At 42.5% G+C, this 23,987-nt stretch overlaps 1 protein-coding gene across 2 annotated transcripts in view; it reads right to left on the bottom strand.

Moving 5' to 3' along the window:
- Trim33 (tripartite motif containing 33) overlaps positions 1–23,628 on the bottom strand; it is a 90,416-nt gene extending 66,788 nt beyond the window's left edge. For both annotated transcript variants that reach the window (XM_051165914.1, XM_051165915.1), the window contains exon 1: positions 23,034–23,628. In XM_051165914.1, the coding sequence (XP_051021871.1) occupies positions 23,034–23,613 (580 nt within the window). In that variant the 5' untranslated portion in view covers positions 23,614–23,628. The remainder of the gene's footprint in view (positions 1–23,033) is intronic.
- Between the last annotated feature and the right edge of the window lie 359 nt (positions 23,629–23,987).

Genomic DNA, 23,987 nt, shown 5'->3' with positions numbered 1-23,987 from the left:
TGCTCAATGTCTTTAAGTCATCAGAGAAATGCAAATCAGAACAACTCTGAGATTCCACCTTACACCCATCAGAATGGCTAAGATCAAAAACTCAAGTGGCAGCACATGCTGGAGAGGATGTAGAGAAAGAGGGACACTCCTTCATTGCTGGTGGGACTGCAAACTTGTACAACCACTTTGGAAATCTATCTGGCACTTTCTCAGAAAACTGGGAATAGGACTACCTCAAGACCCAGGTATCCCACTCCTTGGAATACACCCAGAAGATGCTCCACCACACAACAAGGACATATGCTCAACCATGCTCATAGCGGCCTTATTCAGGCCTTAATAACCAGAACCTGGAAACAACCTAAATGTCCCTCAGTCGAAGAATGGATAAAGAAACTGTGGTACATTTACACTATGGAATACTACTCAACTATTAAAAACAACGAAATCCTGAAATTTGTTGGCAAATGGATGGAACTAGAAACAATCATACTGAGTGAGTTCATGCAGAAGCAGAAAGACTCACATGGTATATACTCACTTATAATTGGACACTAGCCCAAGAGGCGTGTTCCATGAAAGTCTTCACTTACCAGGAGATTGGGATAGATGTGAGAATATCCTATTAGGACTCTAGGTAAGAGAAGCATGGGAGAATGGGGAAATAGAAGGATCCAGAGGGTCCTAGAAACCTACAAGAACAACATCAGGACGGGCAGATCTGGGCCCAGGGGTTCTGCTCAAACTACTGTACCAACCAAGGACAATACATGCAGTACACATCAAACCCATACTCAGATCTAGCCAGTGGACAGGACATGCTCCACAGTTGAGTGGAGAGCAGGGACTGACTCTGACACAAACTCTGGTGCCCTATGTTTGACCACATCCTCTAGGTGGGGAGGCCTGGTGGCATTCGGAGAATGCCTGGTCTATAAAGCAAGACTAGGACAGCCAGGGCTACACAGAGAAACCCTTTCTTGAAAAACAAAACAAAGAAATCTTTTGTTCAACATTAATTCACTGCTGATAGATGATACATTTTATATAAATCTTATGTAGTTAGAAATTTTAATATCTTATTTAGTGTATATACTGTAAAGTTATTAAGATAAAACCAGTATTGTCCACAAAAAAGGCACTATTACATTTAAAATCGGTTCATTAAATCACTAAATTCAGTATTTATGTTTACAAAAATGTTCTATCTGTAATATGCTATAGATATTTGACAAATATAACACATAATTACATCTGTAAATGTCACCCATAATTTCTTCAGAGTATAGATATTCTGAGTTTTCAGACTTTGTATCAAAGCAATTAGACTTTGTCAAAATATACTCTATTTTTAGTAGAATTTTAAAAAGACTAAGCTTGTAAAACAGAGTAAATGTTTTGTTTCCTGTTAAAATTTCACTAGGCATTTAACAAAGTTGGAGCTCTCTTAAATTTCTGTTTAAGGGCTGGAAATCAATCTGAGATTAAAAGTAAGCACTGCGCTAGCAGAGGACCAGTTTGGTTCCCAACACCCATGGTCCGGTAGCTTGTAACTGCTTCTAACCTCTTGCCTCTGGGGGTACCAGCACATATATACATATACACATACATACATACATACATATATACATACATACATACTAAATCCTTACATTTTTGCTTAGGCTGAGGTCTGTGTACACGTGCATGGAAACAAGTGCCCAAAAGTGTGTACATGCATATAAAGCTGAGCTTACTTGTGCATAGGTGTGGAGAGACACGAGGTCAACACAGATGTGTTCTTTAATCACTTTTATGAGAAAGAGTCTCTCACTGAATTTAAACACATCTACTTTCAGTGATGAAGGACAGCTGAGATTAAAATCACTAGCTAACAAGTGATGTCTTCAAAGAAAACTTTTTAAAGATGGTCTCGTTATATAGCCCAGCCTGGCCTAGAACTGTCAATCTCCTGCCTCAGCCTTCCAAGTGCTATATGTGAAATCACAGACATATCATCACATTCAGTCTAAATTTTCTATAACTTTCTCCACATGACAAAGCATCAACAAAAACAAAAACAAAAAGCTAAGCACAGTGGCGCATGCTTGTAACCCGCACTTGGGGAGGCAGAGGTAGGCGGATCTCTGTGAGTTAGAGGCAAGCCTGGTGTACAAAGTGAGTCCAGGACAGCCAAGCCACACAGAGAAGCTCTGTCTTGAGAAAAACAAAGCAAAACAAAAGTTACAAATATTTTATCTAGAATAAGCATTAAGAAACTAGTTGAGCTGGAGAAATGCTCAGTTGTTAAGAGTGCCTACTGCATGTGGAGAGCACACCAGCACCCACATAGGGTGGCTCACAGTCACCTGCAACTCCAGCTCCAGGGGGCTCTGAAATCACTGGCCTCCATGTGCACACACCCATGCACACACACAGACACACACTAATTTAAAAAAACTAAAATCTTTAACTCAGGAGGCTGAAGCAAGCTGATCTCTGTAAATTCCAGTCCAGCCAGGGCTACAATGTGAGACACTCTGTCTCAAGAAAAAGAAACTTAGCCGGGCGGTGGTGGCGCACGCCTTTAATCCCAGCACTCAGGAGGCAGAGGCAGGAGGATCTCTGTGAGTTCAAGGCCAGCCTGGCTTACAAGGCGAGTCCAGGACAACCAAGGCTACACAGAGAAACCCTGTCTCAAAAAACAAAAAAGAAAAGAAAAGAAAAAGAAACTAGTCAAAACACTATGTAAAATCACATTAAATCATAAAATCATAAATAAAAATTAAATTTTTTTAGGTAACACATGAAGGCAGCAAGGAAAGAGATATACAACATGTAACATATTTAAGCTGTGGCATCAATAATCATCTTATACAGAGCTAAGTTAAATACTTCTAAATACAAATTAAAAGAAAAACTAGCCCAGTGGCCAAAGTAAAAAAAGAAATCTATGACACTTGAACAATGACCCTCTCCCCAACCTCTCCTCAGTATAATAAAAGCAACATTCCAAGTGAACACTGCCCACCAATGTCAGGTCAAGGACCAGCCACAGCGTTTCTCATCCCACCTGTGTTTGAATTTCAAAGCCAAAGCCAAAACAGTGTAACCAGCGCTGCTCCCAGTGCAAAGATTCTGTCCCAAGCACTACAGACCAAAAGATGCAGAGGCTTGTAGGGCCAAGAATTCATTCTAGAAAAGTCAAACCAATGAAACCAATGCTATGGCTCTCCTCTATTCAACATCTTGTTCGTGCCATTTGAAGAGCTAAGCTGAGACGGCTTAGTGGGTACAGCACTTGCTGACCAATGTGAGAACCTGTTTTGGAATCCCCAGGCACATGTTAAACCAGGTGTGTAATATAATCCCAACGCTGTACATCAAGACGGGAGGCAGAGAGAAGAATCTCTGCAAACTTGTAGTCCAACTAAGTTGGCATACTCAGTGGCAAAGCAAAGGAGCGGTCACAGAAAGGTGGAAGGCAAGGACAGATAACCAAGGTTGTCCTGTCCTTGTCCTCGAACATTCATACAGTGTGGCTTGTGAGAGAAAGAGCACGTGTTGAATGTGTGTGTGACACACACACACACACACACAGAGAGAGAGAGAGAGAGAGAGAGAGAGAGAGAGAGAGAGAGAGAGAGAGAGAGAGAGAGAGAGAGAGACAGGGAGAATATGAATATGAATATGAATCTGCTCAGGGAAAATGAAGCCAGTGAGAACAAAGAACCATCAAGCTCTTCCCCCACCCCTCAAAAAACTGACTTAATTTGGAACAGAAAAACAAACAAACAAAAAAAAAATTCAAAGCCTAACAACACTCTTTAAAAAACAGGAAATTGTGGTGACAAACAGTTAAGACATAGATGACAACTCCACAAAACAGAGCTGACAAGACAGACCACGAAAGCGCATTCTCCTTCTGGGGTCAGAACAAATCTCTCAAGATTAACGTCAAATCTGTGGCTCACACGTTTGAGGAGGGGGGGGGGTGCAGTACACCAAGGGACAGGACACAAGGACTGACGAACAGGGATAGCTAAGACAGCAGTGCCCCCAGCACATGTGCAAGCACACGCACAAATTAGCAGGTCCCCACGGCTAGCTGTGACATCAAGAGGAAAGTACTTAAGCAGAGCTCAGCCATATTTCACCTGCTAAAACCATTGCCTCTACGAAACTCACAAAGGCTAATGCCCTCTAAAAGTAGACACAGATGTTTCACAATGTAGAATATACACTAAGCAAAAACCAGTAAATAACAGAAGCGAGGACAATCCACATCCATACTAGGGACAGGAGCTCTCAGTTGTTAAAAGAGTGCTTGCCTACCATGCAGGAGGTATGACCTGGACCCCACGCCTGATCCCCAGCACGTCAATGAAGTGAACTACGGACACATACTTGTAACCCCCAGTACTTGGGAGGAAGAAGCATGATGATCAAAAGTTCAAGGTCATCCTTGGCTACATAACAAGTTCAAGACCTGCTGGGACATGGGACTATCTCAAAATAACCACCACAAAAAAGCCAAAAGCAAAAACACTAAATTAAATAAATGCAGGTAGCAATGTTAGAAAAGGAACATATGATATATGAGAAATAAGACATACCAAAATGGTAGGTGTAAATCCAACTCTACCAATAAAAGCATTAAGTATGAATGAATTAAACAATCCAACCAAGCCGGGTGTAATGGCACACGCCTTTAATCCCAGTACTGGGGAGGCAGAGGCAGGTGGATTCCAGGACAGCCTGGTCTACAAAGGGAGTCCAGGCAGCCAAGGCTAACACAGAGAGACTCTGTCTCAAAAAATCATAAAAAAATAAAAATAAAACAACCAAAAGGCAGACAGTGGTACTGGGTCATAACACAGTGACAATTTAAAATAACACAGCCTTTAATTCAAGTCCCAGAAACAAATTAGATTAGATTAAAACCAAGAATAAGATCCAACTATATGTTGTAAATGAAAGACAGTTTAGTCTCACAATATACAAATACATTCAAAGTAAAGGGTTAGAAAAGATGTTATCATGCAAACCACCAGAGTAGTGGGTAACACATGCCTAGAGAAATAGCTCAGTAGTTAAGAGCAGGCTGCTCTTTCAGAAGACCTAGGTTTGATTCTCAGCAGCTGCACGGTAGCTCACAACTCTCTGTAACTCCAAATTCCAGAAGATCTGACACTCTTCTGTACTCTGTGGGCACCAGGTATACAACTACTGCACAGACATAGAGACAAAACACTCATACCATTTTAAAAGGAAAAGAAAAGAATTGGAGTAGCTAAATTAAGATAGAAATAATAATGACCCTCTAAAGATGTCTACAGAATCTGTTACAAAGTAAAAAGCAACACACTAATTTTAATTGTTTGATTCTGTAAGCTGGGAGTGCAGCTCATGGGCTGAGCACATAACTAGCATACAAGAACCTAAAGGTTCAGTCCCCTGCATGGCTGGACAAACAAGATTGTGGACCAAATGAATACTGACACACAGATACCAACATGTACTATATGCAGTGAAAAAGTCAAGGAACCCAGAAAATTCTTTAAATACAAGGTAGTATGGGGAAAATAGCTCAGCAGTGAAGCTCTTACAGAGGACCTGGGGTCAGTTCCTGGTCCACACACAGTGGCTCACAACCTCCAAGCCTTATTCCCAGCCAGCAATTTAAGGTTTGTTTGTTCTTGAAGTGCTGGGGATTGAACACCCAGAGCCTGTGGCCAGCAAGGCATGAACAACTAACTTACAGAGATCCCCCTGTCTCTTGTTGATCTGCACTCATTAATGCAATGCAAGCCTTAGCCATACCTTCTGCATACCCCAAAAGTCTGGGGCCTTCTTTTGGCATTATCTCTAGAAAAAAATATTTCTAGGAATGTTTTGACTGAAATCCCTTTTCAAATGGCGTTGCTTACCACAGTTAAAACATCTAACATTTTTGTTTTTCTTAAAACTTTTAAAAATTACTTTTCCTATCAGAGTAGCATCATAAATGTGAGATCCAGTATCAGCAATATTTCTAATCCAATCTTTTTTTTTTTTTTTTTTTTTTTTTTTTTTTTTTTTTTTTTTTTTGCTGATCTTGCCTTTAAAGGCCTGATCACCCTTTTGCACCCTGAACTAACATTTTCAAAAGCCAAAGATATTTGTCTGGCTTCTGAATCTGATACTATTCTATTGACATCTGAAGTCAAGTTCTGGGGGAAAATGAGTGAAGGCTTCTTTCGGGTCTTGTGTACTTTTAGTAAATAAGTCACACCTCTTTCCTGACTATTTAATCTTGTCGCAAGCATTTAAAGCTGCTAACAGCACACGGCCAAGGTATGATCCTCAAATTCCAGCTGTCTTTGTAATTCAGCACACTGAGTTTCACCTAGCAATTAATCCTGGGAAACAGCAATTCCCCTAACCTGGGTCACTGTTCTGTGGCCCTTGCTTCCTCTTCCTACCATGTTCACCACTGTAACTGAGGGCCAGCTTCCAATATTGTTGTTACCAAATCTTTCCAGTCTTGGGGGATAATTCTATTCTGAGTTGCCCATGAATTTAGTATGTTTCACACAGGGTAAATGCATTCCATTGAAACAACAGCTTCCTAAAATCTCCGCAGATCTATTATGTCTATAGGATTGCATTTAATCTCTTCATAAGCACAGTCTCTCCTGGTGGGCCTTATACACTAACTGGGTATGCTAAGGTTGACTTCCTAACAACCCTGAGCCACCCCTCTTCAGTTTCATCACACAGTGATAACAAGAACAGTAGGTTCTTGTCTAAAGTCCTGTCTGTGTCTGAGTATTTTTCTCATTTATAAGTCTAATTTTTCTTCTAAGGCTTGTATCTTATCAATCCACATTTCCTATTTTTCTTTGCCTGTATCTCTAAAGCTTTTTTCTTTGAGACTATACAGATATAGTCACTATTTCTAGTAAGGCTAAAATATGAAATACCAAAATAATAATAATCATAATCTATATTGAGCGAATTTCAGTTAAGCCATCTAGCTTTTCGTTTTCTGCTTCTATTTTCAAGCCATCCAAAGTAGCACTATACGGGGTATTCCCTGTAGGCTTCTATTGCAAATACTTTTAATATATGGAAAATAAATATTCTCTCTTTGAGAAACAAATCTGGACATTTTTGGTTGTGAGCCTAGCCTTTAACGGCTAAGCCATCTCTCCGGCCCAAATTTGGACATTTTACAAGAACCTTATACTTAGTCATTCCCAACCACTCTATAGTCAAAGTGCACCTCTTCCAATGTTGGACTGGATCCATTTGAAGGCAAGAGTCCCTCCTAAGCACTTAGCCATGGAATGGAAAGATATTACAGTTGAACTGGTACCTATTTGAATCCCTTCTTGACCAGGATGTGGTAGCAAAGGGGTCTGTGCCTTCCCCCACGAAGGAAACAGCTCAGCTGCCTATAATCCCCATCCCTAAACTGCTTACTCCTCCCCAAAAGAGGCACCTACTGAACTGTGGGGACTAAAGGAAATGGTCACAACATTTGGCTAACTAAGGCATGGTTAATTATGATTCAGCCACTGATGGAACTAATGGGAAACTGCAGCCTATAGACATGGGTGGTGGGATGGAAAATACTGAAGAAAGAACCACAAAATCAGCACAGCACTATTGGCCATAAAACAACTAGGGAAGCAGAAGGAAAACTTCTAACTTCGCCGATTCATGGCACATGTACAATGGTATAGCTGTACGGTCACCAAAATGAGAAACCACTAACTGGCAGATCAACAGCAAAGGCATTAGGTCATTGGAGGAATGAATAAAATGGCAAAACCTAGCAAAGACATCAAATTTTATATAGCTCATACAGGCAAGGCAGGTAAGACATCTGAAAATAACGAAATAGAGGACAAATTGGTATCATGTTTAAATGTTTAATTAAGACTAGAATGCTAAAATTTGTCAGGGAACAAACTCAGAATAAATCAGCAAGAACGATAGACTATATACGCATTCAAAAAAGTTGGAAGTTTACCCCTAACACTAAAATATAATGGAGAACCAAATTAAACCAGGAAAACCCTATGAAACTAACTATTATAAAGAAACCATAGCCAGACAGTGGTTCATACCTTTAATCCCAGCACATGAGAAACAGAGGCAGACATATAAGAATTACAAGTGCTTTAAATTAAAAAGCCACTTTCAAAAAGGAGGCTGAAATTTAAAGTGAATGGCCTTTGTGATCTAAAAATAAATACATAAACCCTGAACTGACAGGGTTTGTGTATTCCTGAAAGGGGAATATAGTTGTATTTGTCTACACATACTAAGTATATTTAGTTTCAGTTTTTCAAAAGAAATTTTTTATTTCAATTGAAAGATAAAAACATTTTGCCCTAGAAAACAAATAACCCACTCCAAAAAAGAACTTCCCCCACCCCAAAGAGAGTTGGGGTAGAGTTTTGCTTTTATCTTTCCAGGAGAATGAAAGCATCTAAGGAATCTGGAGACCCCTGGACAAGTGAAACATCTGAAGAAAAAGGATGGATCATCAAGAGAAAATGTCCCACAAAAAAAGAGTAAACTGGCCAAGTGGTATCACTACCTCCTACAGGTACAGGTGGTGAGTGCTTCTTATGTGGTCCCCATTCAATTAAAATGGAAGCTGGCAGCCAGGCATGATAGCACATGACTGTAATCCCAGCACTTGGAGGCAGAGGCAGATGGATCTCTGTGAGTTCAAGACCAGCCTGGTCTACAAAGTGAGTCCAGGACAGTCAAGACTACACAGAGAAACCCTGTCTTGAAAAACCAAAACAAACAGACAAACAAACAAAAACAAAACCCTGGCTTTGGCTTTGGGGTTGGAATGCAGCTCTCTTCTTCTCTAGCCCATGGACACTTGTTAAAGAAAAACCAAAATGTCTGTCTCTATCAAAAAAAGCCAGCTGACGTGGGACAGAGGAAAACAAAAAATAAGAGACTATTTTATTGCCACTAATCTCATAGTCTTTGGGGTTTTCATTTGATTCTTTAAAACTGTTCTTAAGGTATGACCATCGCAAAATCTCCAACAGTGCTATGTATGTATAAACTTCTTGTCACGATACTATTAGCCATAGAGCACTAACTAACCCTGGAAATAAGCTTCATCTACCTTCCTGTATGGATTTTCAGATTTGAGTCTAAAGCAGGTAACTAGGAACAAAGTTTGTGTACCTCGGATGTTCTTAATAGACTGTGGTCCTCAAACCTTTTAGAAATCTCCTGAATATGGCATTTAAAATGTTTTAAGGTTTCTACAATCAACCATGACCATTCCTAACACTAACAATTGAGGTCTCCAAGAAGATCATGGGGCTTTGCAACAACAAACCCACCTGCACTGTGGTAACGCTAACCACTGGTCCAAACTGCCTGCGCCCCTTCTGTCGCCAGGTCCTGCTCAAACAGTGGACGCCGACTGGGTTGACTACTATGTTCTACCTAGTCAGCATTGCCACTAAGCTGACAGACACTACCCAAAGATCAGCTTTAGACTACAAAGTGCTGAGAACATTCAAATTGTTCAATTCATGAGACTAATATACAACTAAGCTGGCCATTGTGGAAATTTTGGCAGAAATAGCTTCGTTATTGTAAATCATTTCACTAGTTTAAGAGTTAAAAATCTTGGGTTGAAGAGATGGCTCAGAGGTTAATAGTATCAGCTCTTCTTCCAGAGGTCCTGAGTTCAATTCCCAGCACCCACATGGTGGCTCATCTATAATGAGATCTGGTGCCCTCTTCTGGCCTACTGGCTCATATGCAGGCAGAATACTGTAAAATAAGTAAATCTTTAAAAAAAAAAAAAAAAAGTTTAAAATCTTTCCATTTTATTTAGACAAAAAGCAGGGAATGTTGCAGGGTATGTAATCACACTGTGAACCCCAAGATTATGTTATTTACTAGAAAAAAAACTGTTTCTAATTGTTGTGTCCATACCTTAGTATACACCTGTTATCCAAGAGCTTTCTGCTTATAAACAGGATAAATAGAGTCAACCATAGGTTAAGAGATGGAGCAAGCAACCAGTTGACAGGGAATGAATATAGGAAAACAGAGAGTAAGAAGGGAAGTAGAAGGGACATTTCTTTTGGGGAGGTCGGCTGAGCAGGAAAGGTCAGCTGGGTGCTTTCTCTGTTCTCTCTGATCTAGTAGGCTTTCTCCCCCCACCCCCCATCTAGATCCAGAGTCTTTATTGATGAAACTGAGTGTCAGAGTTTTGTTGAAACAGTATCATCTTGGGGCTGGACAGATGGCTCAAAGGTTAAGAACACTGTCTGCTCTTCCAGAGGACCTGAGTTCAATTCCTAGCACCCACATGGTGGCTCACAACCATCTATTATGGGATGTGATACGCTCTTTTGACATGCAGGTGTACATGCACATAGACTACTCAAATACATAAAAATAAGTAAATATTAAAAAAATCATCTCCCTCATCATATACACACAAAGAGCAAAAGATAATTTTAATTATAAAACACAAGCCAGGCACAGTGGCACATGCCTGTAATCACAGCACACAGGGAGGCAGAAGCAGATGTTTGAGGCCAGCCTGGTGTACAAAGTGAGTCCAGGGCAGCCAGGGCTACAGAGAAACCCTGTCTTGAAAAACCAAAGTAATAATAATCATCATAATAAATAAATAAAGTCTAGGAATCAATTTAGGAAGATGTGACATCAACCTCTGGTTTAGGCACATTGCAGGCACACATGAATAAACACATACACATACAAATAACATCAATATATTACAATACAGTTACTGAAAACTCTAAATGGAAAAGTTTACTTAAGTAGTTATTAAGTACTTAAAGAACTTAAACGTCAAAGTTGGAAAGTCAAGCTGAGGAACTCAAGATGGCTAAGTGGTTAAGAGTCCTGGCTGTTGGGATAATCTCTTGTGCGCTGTGTAAAGGTTGTCTCTGTATTATTCAAATGCTGATTTCTGTACTGGCAGGGAGCTGAGAACAGGCCAGACTTTGATATGAGTTCCAAGGCTCAGTGTTCTGTGAACACGTTTCTCCATCACCTTCTGACTGGCTTAGTAAAGAGCCGATGGCCTATAGCAGGGCAGGGAGGACAGGCAGGACTTCCAGGCACAGACAAGAATACTGGCAAAGAATCAGGCATGGGGGTTTCACCAGCCAGATGCAGATGCCAGCACTGAGGAAATGAGCCGTGTGACAGAACACAGATTTGTATAAAGGAGTTAATTTAAGTTATACAGCTAGTTGGGAATAACTAAACTTAGGCCCAGCTTTCATAATAAATAAAAGGTCTCCTTGTCATTACTTGGGTGGCTGGCGGCTTGATAGTCCAGAGTAATTGCAGCCCAATGTGAGGTGATACCTGGCTGTTATTCCAGAGGACCTGGAGTCAATCCCCAAAAACCCACATGGCAGCTCACAACTGTCGGCAACTTCAGTCTATGGGATCCAACACCCTCTTTCTCAACTTCAGGCTGGATTTCTTCATTACTTATATTCATATCTTATATGTTAATATCTCCAACACAGAAGAGCCATATTTAAATATGATTGTATCAATACTCCGTGGCCTTGTTTGTTTATAAAAAAATAAAATTATAAAAGGTGAGGGGCTCTTTTCAAGGGGGAAGGAATCGATGAACGGGAGGATGGCTCACTGACATGATCACAGCCCTAGGTTTGATTCTTAGCATCAGAAAAATAACATCACCCCTTTGAGCAGATCTTTATAAGCAAATAAGATAGCATAAAAATGTTTTACATTGGGATTGTTTTCTTTGTTTCGCTTTTGACAAAGGATCTTGCTAGAGGTAACCCAAGCTATCTTTAAATCCCAAATCCCAAGTGCTAGGATTATAGATGAAGCCATGCCATATCCAGCTTGAACTTCGGGTTATTTTATAATGAAGTGGTCTAAACTAATTCAAGGAGCATTCAAATAATTCACTGTCTGTCTAGAGCTCATTTTTCCTGCCATTATTAATTAAACAATCTATCCTGAAAGCATACAATATTAAGTGAGGGGAAAATGAGAAAAAAAATTGGATAGATGCGAAGAACAGCCTGAGTTTCAAATGAAGGATAAGGACCAAAATAAATCATATATAATATGTATATGAGGAAAAGAGATCACCTCCAAGCCCACATGATGGGCAAAAGCAGTAAATTTCAGCTATAATTAATTGCTACTTCTAAACATTTCGGTGAGTATTTGATTTATTGTTACAAATACCTTACACCATTTTTAAAAAATAATAAGTGTTAATCACCTCAGCAAGGTTCAGCAGGCTCAAGGTTTATTACATATATCACCCCCCCCCAAAAAAAAGGCTTCACAATACATGGAGGTAATGCTGAGTAGAAAACAGAAAATTTAATATATGTAGACAACACTGAAATGCAGTGCTTTTGTTACTTTTGTTCCTTTAGACTTACAAACACAGTGAAATGATTTAAGCACCCTACCCTCTTATCTGTAGTATAAGTTCTGGTGCCTTTAAAAGCTCAGTTATGTTATGCTTTGTAAACATGTTTTTGTTTTCACCCCAGGTGTGAAAAATGGGGCTGATTCAGATTGTCCACAACAGCAGACTATTAGCCTTGTGTTGGCTCTGAGGGGGTCCTTTTGCCGACTGCAAATAGTTTAATTCTGAGGAATCTGGAGAGGGAATAAATGCAGAGCCCAGAGACAGGGGGCTCTGAGGAATAAGGCTGTGCCCCCCCCCCCCCCCCCCCCCCCCCCCCCCCCCCCCCGCTGCTCCTGGTTGCTGTTGACACAGGTTGACAAGTTGGAGACCCTAACCAGCAGGAAGCAGTTAAAGAGAACCACACCCCTCTCCCCAGTAACCTTTCTCTCCTTTGAGGGATTGGGGCAGAGAAGGGAGGAAGAGATACAAGAAACCCCAATAAAATAGTGTTTTTGTTTTTGGGTTTTTTCAAGACAGGGTTTCTCTGTGTAGCTTCGGCTATCCTGGACTTATTTTATAGACCAGGCTGGCCTCAAACTCACCAGTGATCAGCCTGCCTCTGCCTCCGAAGTGCTGAGATTACAGGTGTGCACCACCACTACCCAGCCACACTAGTTTGTTTCTAAAAAAAGATATATTGTATAGTTAGGATATTAACATTATATTAATTGACTATAATGCTCCAAAAACTGTATTCTAGCAGTCACTTTTATTGTTTCAAGTAAAAATCTGGGTGATCTTTCAAATCCTACATATCGTACCAGACTGCATACACACTTCTTAAAACCTGACTCATAACTGTTACCTAATAGGTCTCACCATATCCAAATATGGGGATATGGTATCAGAAGGCACAGTCAGTGTTTTAGGCCTTGAGACAACATCAAAAATATGAGAGGAACTTACAAAACAAAGAAAACAAATTTCTATAATTTTTATTGACAAAAAAACAAAAATGAAATAATCTAGTAAAACTGTAATAAGAATCGAAGTGTTTTTAGAAAATTTTTGGAACATTTTGATTAACTGAAGATTTAAAATAAAGCCCACATCTATAGGACTTTCCTTGCTTGTTAGAAATAAGACTCAGAAATTTATCTTGTTCATAAAGTCATTTCATTTTTTATTTGTAAAAAATTCTTCTGTGATTCAGGCCAGGTCAATAAAGGCACACAATTACTTACATACACTTGGATTTTTGATTCTGGAGGGTAAAGTTGTGCTGTGAGAACACTCTCTTGGAGTCCTTTGAAAGGGGCCCATAAAGCAAAGACATTTTCTTCCATATGAATGAACAACTTTAGAAGTAGTGCATCTTCTAGCCTAATCCATTTCAAATAATTGTAGCCTAGTGATTCTGACTATGACTTCATTAGAGGCACTGAGCCAAAACTCCCTATTTCTTGGGGGTATTTTAAAGGTTGATTTCTGAGACAAGGTCTCATATAGCTCACACTGTCCTTGAATGTTGCCACTAAACAACCAAGTGCTAAGGTTACAGGCGTACACACCACCACAGCACAGCTGGCTCCTCTTCTGCTTCTGTTTTTTCTTTCTTTCTTCTCCTTCCTTTCATTTCCTTTTCAGGCCCTAGAACCTAGTGATCACAGCTCTGTCCTCCTCCTGCTTCCTCTTCACGCTCCCCTCCCTGCAAACTCCAACATGCATCCTGAGCACTCTACATCCTGAGCACTCTACATCCTGAGCACTCTACATCAGCCTCATTTTCCTTCTTCACTAAATGTCCACTCTGCTTTAAGTCAGTGCCTTGTTGCCCATTTGTTTGGTGTGGTGGATAAATGAGAAATGTCCCCTTAGGTTCTAATATTAAACACCTGGTTGCCAGCTGGGGGTGCTGTTTAGGAAACCATTGTTAACTGCTGTGTTCTCTTGGTCAAAGAGATCAGCCTTGAGAAAACAGTGGTCACAAACACAAAAAGACAAGAACAAGACACTACTTTAGAGGCTGGCTACCATACCAAAATAGAGAGGCTCAAAATAACTTTCAATTTGGCTGGGAATGGTGGTACACACCTTTAATCCCAGCACTCTGTTACAGAGAAACCCTGTCTCAAAAAAACAAAAAAAGAAAACTTCAATTTGCATATTCAACAAAAAGTAATATATAGAATCCACTGAAAATTCTTGTAAAAAACAAAGAAAAGCAACCTGAAAAAAGAAAACATACAGACAATTCCTAGAAAGAACATAAATCATATTAACAAACTCACAAAGTATTGCAGGAGCTGTACTCAGAGGTAGAACACTTGTCTAACATAACATGTAAAGGTCCTAGCTTTGATACCCAACATATGACAAATGCATGTGTAGAGCGTGTTCGTTAGTCCCATGTTGTGCACGGTTTTTCATTACTAAGTCACAAACTTTAAGTATTTCTCTACAAAGGATGCATCTGTGTTCATTCACTATTGCAGTTCTTTCCCACTGTCCCTTGCGACTAATGACTAGGGACAGAGGAGCAGTTTGTGACTCACAGAGGAGATAAAGGTTTATTTATCCATCATCCTGAGCCTGATCTCTAAACTTGGCACTAGAAAAATACAGTGATGGAAAAATCATAACCATAAAGAAACCAAAATCAGTAGGTATATGGTGAACTGTTTATGAAACAGCCAACTTCAGATAAGAAACACTTCATTTTTACATTCTGTTAGGGGCCCACTATGGATACATCTAATCTAAAGACTTTAAATGAATTATTCTGCTGCCTCCTATCCTCACTGTCCCAATGACTGCAAATTATCATTTTTGCATTGTCCTAAGGAAGGAACCAGATCTTATTTTGGTTTCAGAATCCTTACATTCTAGTTCTTAAGGAACTCAAAGCATTTCTGAATAGCTATTCAGATATAGCTATTCATACATACATACAATATTAATTTTTTTAATGTATCAATTCTTTTTTTAATCTTCATATTTTAATATTTTAGGGGAATGGGGTGATGGCTCAATGGATAAACTGCTTGCTGTACAGCATGAGGACTAGAGTTCAGATCCCCAGAACCGACATTTTTAAAAGCCAGGACACTGCAGTGCCAAGCATGGCAGCAAATACCTTTAACCCAAGCACTTGGGAGGCAGAGGCAGAGAGCAGAAGCACACAGGCAGACAAGCAGATCACTGAGTTCAAGGCAGCCTAGTCTACATATAAAGATCCAGGCCAGCCAGTGAGACATCATCTCATTTTTAAGAGAGAGAGAGAGACAGAGAGAGAGAGAAGAGGGAATGCCTACTGCTGGCAGTAATCTCAGCACTTGAGTGTCAGAGGGGAAACCAGACTAGCTGGAAGTGGCAATCTCCAAGTTCAGCAAGAAACCCTGACTCTGTAGTGTGGAGTATTCAAGGAAGACACCCAACATAAACTTCAGGCTTCCAAAGGCAAGCACACACATATGAACATATATTTGCACATACATGTACCCATACATACAAATACACAAACCACAGACATAAAAAAAACTACCAGAAATAATTTTCCAAAAGAATGTGTGTGTGTGTGTGTGTGTGTGTGTAAGCTATAGATATATATATATATAACTCAGTGGTAAAGCATGTGCATGGAATGTTCCAGACATGGATCCAATATGTACCAGATAGATAGATAGATAGATAGACAGACAGACAGACAGACAGACAGATCCATAGTTAAGAGTGGCATTTGCTACATAACTTTCAATCTCTTTGATGTCTGCTTTAGTAGACACTAACCTGCATTTAACCTAAGTTGTCTAGTCAAGTTTCCACTGGTTTGAAACCAGGCTGGCCCTGAACTTGTAGACTCAGGCAATCCTCTTCTATCAAGTTCTCAAGTAGCAGCCGGGCGTGGCGCACGCCTTTAATCCCAGCACTCGGGAGGCAGAGGCAGGTGGATCTCTGTGAGTTTGATGCCAGCCAGGTCTACAAAGAGAGTTCCAGGACAGCCAGAAAATTCCATTTTTCATCTAGAAGCTCAATTTTTATCCTTGGCAAACAACTGCAATTTGTTTTCATAGAAGTGACAGGCTCAATTCATTCATTCTTGAGATATGGCTGCCAAACACCCATGCCTGAAAACATCATCTGTCAGTCACTTTTAATTAACATATTATTTTCCATTAATAAAAAAAAGTTAGCTCAGAACTACTTTAACAAAGTGGCAGTAAGGATACAATGATTTAGGCTAGGTAAGAGATAAATCTCAGTAGTAAGGCATGAAGCCACCATCTTATGCTACGAGGCCAGCAATTTTATTGCTCTTTACCATCACTGTGTCATCACAATAACTAAAGCAAATAATGTAACAGTGTAGTTATTTAATTTTTTAAAGTGTTCTAGCCCTGCAAATCATAAAGGGTCTCAAAAATAACACCATTCACATTCTGTGGACCATCCTTTTAAGAACTGCTGCTGAGCCAGGTGTGGTGGCCCAAGCCTGTAATCCCAGCACTCAGGGAGGCAAAGGCAGGCAGATAGATGTGAGTTTAAGGCCAGCCGGCTCTACAAAGTGAGTCTAGGACAGTCAAGGCTACACAGAGAAACCCTGTCTCGAAAAAAAAAGAACTGCTGTTTAGCTAGCCAAAGAGGTCCCTAGCCTAAGGTCTCAATTTCTTAAGAAACTGAATCAGGAGGATCAATTACTTGAGCCCAAGGACAGTCTGAGCATTGCAAGACCCTCCCTTGAAAAACAGGGCTAAACTGTAAGTCGGTAGAATTTTTTCCTAACAGGCATGAAGCCCTAAATTCAATCCTCAGCACCACATAAGTCAGGAGTACATGCCTGTCATCTCAGTACTCAGGAGGCAGAGTCAGGAAGATCAGAAGTTCAAAGTCATGTTCAACTACATACTGAATTCAAGACTCAACTATGTAAGACACTGTCTCAAAAAATTAGAATTAAAATTTAAAGTGGGGTTGAAGAAATAGCTTCACTATTATGAGCACATACTCTTCTTCCAGAACCCATACAATTCCCAACACCCACATCAGGCAGCTCACAACTGCCTATAACTCCATCTCCAGGGGATCCAAGGTCTCTGGTCTCTGGATTCACCCGCACTTGTATGCACATACCTACACACAGATACAAGCAAGTAATTAAAAATAAAGTAAATCTGATGATGATGATGATGATGATGATGATGATAGTAAGTGTCCAAATAGGTAAGCCACACGGAAGCTAGAACTGCCAGTGTATGTACTCTTGGGACATAAATCCCAAGGTTCACACACACAAGACTTCTGAGTAGCTCAACCAACTGTGGTGAACAGTCAGAAACACTATAGAGTGCTATTCTGCAAAGCATGCCCAGCTTTTCCCTTCCACTTAATTCACACAGTGACTAGAACTTAAAAAAAAAAAAAAAAAAAAAAGAATAAATTTAAGGTTGAAACAGGATGTCTTGCTCCTGCTTGGTCAATTGGGCAGCAGGATTAGACATGGACCACAAAGTCTGGCTTTAAATCATTTTATGCTAATTCTTCTATCATTCCCCCAGAAACTGTAAGAACATTACACCCAGATCTAAGAGCTGAGAAGCAGCCAAGGATGAACAGCAAGTCAGTGCATCTATGTCTGTCTCTGCAGCCCCCTCACCCCAAATATCAATGTATATTGATGTCACAGGACAACAACAGAACCTTAGAATTTTACAGGGCAAAATCAGCAGCCTCAGAGTGCAGAAGAGCTGCCCTGATGCCTAGGCGCCTTCCTCTCCTAAGTATCACACAGCTGACTGACAGCAGAACCCAACGCAACTTACTCTGCACTATCACAAACGTACCCAAGTAGGTCTCCTCTTTAAGAGTTTATCTTAAACTCTTAAACTCTTATTTAGATGTATCAATAAAATCTTTATTTCTACTATTACATTATAGATTTAAACATACACAACCTGACAAGGCACCAAACATTTTTTTAAGTCACAAACGCACTTTTAAAAGCTCACTACTGAGATTCAATAAACATGAAATAGTTTGATTTTCCAATGCTCTAACACTAAATCAGACTTGTTCCTCAAAATACTTAAATCCATGGGCTACAGAGCTGGCTCAGTAGTTAAAAGCACTTACTGCTCTTGCAGAGGACCTAGGTTAAATTCCCTACATCCACTTGGCAGCTCCTAATTTCCTGAAATCCCATTTCACGGGGATCCAATACCCTCTTCTGACCTGCATGGACACTGCATGCATGTGGCACACACATAATGCAGACAAAACACTCATAAGATAAAAATTTTAATTAAAAAAAAAATTAAATACAGATTTTTCAAAGTATGGTAAATATTACCTGCACCAGAATCACATGAGGGGCATGTTAAAAACATATATACAGAGCCCAATCTGGTGGCACATGCCTGTAATCCTAGCCCTTGGGGGATCAGGGAGTTCAAGACCATCAGTCTGTGGCCAGTCAGAAAGGACTACATGAGGCTCTGTTTCAAAAACAACAATAAAGGTACAGATACGAGAGGTGCAGGTACAACTCAGTAGTAGAGAGCTTGCCTCAAATGATTAAGGCTCTGGATTCAACTCCCGCCCCCCCCCCCCCTCCCAAAATACATAAATGCACAGTGCTCTTAACCACTGAGCTATCTCTTCTGTCCCTTTAGTTCAGTGGTTCTCAACCTGAGGGTCGCAACCCCTTTGGCAAACCTCTATCTCCAAAAATATTCACGTCACACTTCATAACAGTAGCAAAACTACAGTTATCAAGTAGCAGCAGCAACAACAACAACAAAAAATTATGGTTGGGGATCACAACATGAGGAACTGCAAAATAAAGGATTGCACCATTAGGAAGGTTGAGAACCACTACTCTAGATGATTCTTATTTGTTCAAAAGCCATTTATTGAACACAGAGTCTATAATTTTCTAATAGGAAATAAGAGATAAACAAGTAAAAAAATAGATTTTAACTGTGCTATGAAATGCAAAGGGTACATACACAAGTTACTACTGACAAAATGCTTTCTAGACTGCCTAAAGACATGGCTGATTCCATCTGTTTTAGATACTCTTCAGAAAGCAGCATTACTTAGAAATGACTGTGTTTGCGGGGAGCAGGTACACACCTGTAGTCCCAGCACTTGGGAGAGACAGAGGCAGGTAGGCATTCAAGGCCAGCCTGGTCTACAAAGCAAGTTCAGGACATCCAAGGATGCACAAAGAAACCCTGTCTCGAAAATAAACAAAGAAATGACTGTTTATTCCTTTCCACTTATTTCAAAAACAAAGGGGAAAATAACTGAGGGAATTTACAGATTATTCTCTCTACTGTACAAATTTCAGAGAGTCAACTTGGTCGCCTCAGTCCCTCAGTTAATCACAGGCATCTGCATCTTTGGTTCCCAGTTAATGTGTCCCCAACACAGGCTTTCACAGGAACACTGAGTCTCGTGTGTCTTACTATGCTCTTAAGGGATAAGCAGATATCCTCTTTACATCTATTATCTCTTAGTATCTCCATCAACGAAAACTCAGTTTTTAAAACTTATCTGTTGTTGCTGTTATCATGTGGAGACAGAGTTTGCTTGTGAACTCACTATGTAACCAGGCTGGCTTTGAACTCAACAGCAATCCTCATGCCTCAGCCCAAGTGGTGGGGACTACAGATATATGCCACCACATGCAGCTCAGAACTGTATTCTTAGCTGGGCTGTGGCGGTTCATGCCTTTAACCCCAGCATTGAGGAGGAGAGAGGCAGGCAGATCTGAGGCCAGGCTGGTCTACAGAGTGAGTTCCAGGACAGCCAGGCCTACAGAGAAACAGTCCCCAAAACAAACAACAAAAAAAGAAGGGGCCTGCATGTTCCAGTAATATTTCAAAAATCCTTCTTCCATCACCAATACCTGAGTGTTGTGTGCCTGAAATCCATTTAAATAAAGGTACAGCCAACCAAGCAAGGACCCTGGAATTCATCCAACCACGGTCATCTCCTTCACAGTCATCTCACTGCTCTCCTCCACCTCCATTTTCTATGGCCACCTGTACTGAGTTGCTGTAACAAGCTGTAAATGTTGTTTTTATTTCCTTTGATGGGGAATGAGATGAGAGCTGTACCCAAGCTTTACTACTACATGGCTTGGGATGAGCCCAGAGCACTTCTACCTAAGTATCCCTAGGCCTAGGGCCAACCAGAAAGATTCCGAAAGCCTGGACCTAGAAGACTGCAGCTTCCAGCCTCCATCCGCTAACTTAGGCCTAAATGTTTTCAACCTCCAAGACTTTCTGCTGAATAAACTCACCCTTTCCAGTTGTGAGCGCTAGCTGACTGCTCCAACATTCTAGCTGAAAACCCTTCTCCAAGCTGACTGATTAAAATTAGCTTCTCTCCACTTCTCCCTGAATTGCTCTGCTTGGGCAAACTGCCTCTGAACTCCACGAACTGAGCTGCACTGAACTGCCTACATCAAACTCAACCCAACTGTCCTGTACTGACTGCATGATCTCTACTGCACTCCTGGACTGTACTCTACCACTCTCTACTGGCTCTGCACTGCTCTTAAGTAGCTTCCCTTTCCTCTGTTCTCATGACTCATTCTGTCAAATCTTTCTCTGATTTGTCACTTTGTCTGTCACTCAATTAGGCATAATTGTTTGGGATTAAAGGTCTGTACAAAAGGCATGTCTGTATTCCAGCCAAACGGATTAAAGGTGTGTCATGTCTATATCCCAGCCAGAGGGATTAAAATTGAATACATACTAAGGGTGTGTCTGTAGTCCAGATGGATCACACAGACCTGAGTTTCTGAATGTGATCCCTTGCCAGAGTAACCATGTTGCTGGATTAAAATTCCTCTACAATAAACTGGCTGCCATTTTTTAGCTACCATGTACTAGTCACTTTACCTCCTCTCACTTCGTTTTCTCAACCCTACAGTGTGTATATATCTGTCTCTAGTCTACAAATGAGGAAACATGCGGCTATGAAATAATTCATTTGTCCAAATGCTAAGAAGCAAATGGCCCTAGGTAAAAGGCCAAATTCAGCATTTCTCACAAAGCCAGTATCTACCCTAATACCAGATGTGCCCTTATGTAACACCTGGTGTCAGTCTTTACTACCCATTCCAAACAAATTCTTGCCTAAATCAATGCCAAGGTTCTCCTAACTGGTCCTCCCACCTGAAGCCTTGCCTCCAGCCTCATCCATCCAAGTGCCCTAAGTCATTTTTCTGGATTGCAAATCTGATTTTTTTTTTCTTCTTGATACAAAAACTTCAGGAGTTGAGCTAGCTCAATTGGCCAGGCGCTTACCTAGCACACAGGAAACCTCCAATTCTATCACCCAGCACTGCATAAAACCAGTAGTGGTATATAGCTGGCTGTAAGCCCTAAACTTAGGAGGAAGGAGTAGGATCCCAAGTTCAAGGTCATCCTAGACATTACAAAGAGTTTGAGGCCAGCCTAAGATAGAAGAGACCCTTCAGGAAGGTCCTCTAGCCTACAGGATAAACCCCAACCAACCCTTTATAGTACAGCCCACAATCCCTTCCCAGCAGTTCCAAAATTAATTCAAAAGCTTTGAAATGTTAAACCTTTTAGCAACCTTGTCACACACAAAACCTAACTCAATTAGTTGTAGGATGCTATCTACCCCATTAATTTGGTTATTTAGTTTCTATACGGAAACATTTCCATGAGAGCATACCAATCCAGACCCTGCTAGAGTACTACAGAAGAGACCTTTCTAGGGAAACAAAAAAGTTCCAAAACTGCATCTCAAATCCAAAGCACATCTACAGCTAACAGTTTCAGAAACTGGAAGGGTGGGCGCCTTAACTATTCCGCCCATTAATCGAATCTAACTTCCACCAATCCCCTTGCACATCCTTTACCTGGAACTGTTAGAAGTGTCCTGTGCTGGGAATATCATCCACCCTTCCTGGGGATGGCTCGTCAAGGACCATGCTCCAAGACTGACTAGCTTTACCCGCTGCAGGTCACATAGCATTCCCCTAGTAGAGTGAATGAGCTCCTCACTGAGTATTTTATTCAGTCCTAGCACAGTGTCCTAAATACTTGGGCCTATTAAAGTGCAACCAATGAAAGAGCATAAGCCCAACTCTCCCTAGCACTCTCTTCCCTCCCAAGTTCGTTTCTTCCTCCTCAAACCCAAGGATTTCCCCTAACCATACAGGCCCCTCACAACTATGACCACTTACCGAGCTTCTCAACGCGGTGTCACCGAGGGCCTTCTTTTACATCAAGGTCTCCAATGTCTCGACCCCTCTCTGACCACACTCTCTCGGACCAGGCCCTTCCACCCAAAAACACAGCTCACGGCGGGTTTTGCAGACCCCTTTTCTGTCTCCGTTAGTCCACCCTCTGTAGAAGAGCCTCAACCCTCCCTCGCAGCAGCATCCCCTCCCCCAGCCCCTCGCTGCTGCCGGCACCCCTCCCTTCTGCCTCCCCATATCTCCCGCGGTGCAGCTTCTCTGGTAACCGTCCCCGGGGCCGTGGCTTTCGCCTCTGAGACCTCGCAGCACCTGCACCGTCCGTGCAGCCCTCAGGAACCCCCCCCCGCCCCCACCCGCGTCACCAGACCCTCCCGGGTGCGGCCTGCTGCTCACCTTGCTGGACGTCGCCGTTGCTACCCCCGGGGATGGGCACGCTGAGCTGGCGCTCGGGCTCCGGCAGACAGCGCAGGCAGAAGGAGTGCAGGCAGGGGAGCAGCTTGGGCTCCGCCTCACGCCGGCTCTGCAAGCTCTGCTGACACACGGCGCAGGTGTCCAGGAGCGAGCCTGGTGGCCCGAGAGGCGGCCCCGACGAGGGACCCGGAGCCGGAGCCGGGGCCGGGGCCGGGGCCGGGGCCGGGGCCGGAGCCGGAGCCGCAGCCGCAGCCGCAGCCGCAGCTGAGGCCGGCGTCGATGTCGTGCCCCCGGGGACCGCGGAACCCACTGAGGCCGCGGGGACAGAGGCGGCCGGGGCCGAGCCCGAGGAGGCCGCGGCCGCCCCCCCGTCGTCGGGCCCAGCCGCACCGCCCTCCGCGCCAGCTCGGCCGCCTTCCTCCTCCTCCTCCTCCACCAGCACCGCGGCGAGAGGCGGCTCCGCCTCCTGCGCCGCGGGCCCGGCGGCTCCGGCAGTTACCGGCGCGCTGCCGCTGCCCCCACCGCCGCTCTCTGCCTCACCGCCGCCTTTGTTTTCCGCCATGTTTTCCTCTTTGAACCCGCCGGACCGCCCCGCGCCGCCCGCCGCTCGCGCCGCCGCCGCCGCCCCCAGCCTCAGCCGCAGCCACAGCGAGAGCGGCCGCCGAGAGCGAGCGAGGTAGCGAGCGAGCAGAACACACGAGAGCGCGCGCGCACGCGGCGCCCCCGCCCTCGCGTCGCGCGGCGGGAGGTGAGGGCGCGAGCACGCACGCACCGACGTCCTCCGGGAGGAGGGGGGAGGCGGGAACTCTGGCTGGCCGCGCGCGCACGCGGAACAGTCCGCGGTGGTGCTCCGCGCCTCGGCGTGGTGCGTTGCGAAACAGTCAGGACTCTGTAACTCGAAAGGAGCGTTTTAAAGCCTGAAACTGGTGGAGCTGG

The sequence above is a fragment of the Acomys russatus genome, chromosome 23 (assembly GCF_903995435.1).
Source record: "Acomys russatus chromosome 23, mAcoRus1.1, whole genome shotgun sequence".
Taxonomy (NCBI): Eukaryota; Metazoa; Chordata; class Mammalia; order Rodentia; family Muridae; genus Acomys; species Acomys russatus.
The sequence above is the reverse complement of the archived record's forward strand: the minus strand, read 5'-3'. Positions and strand labels throughout refer to the sequence as shown.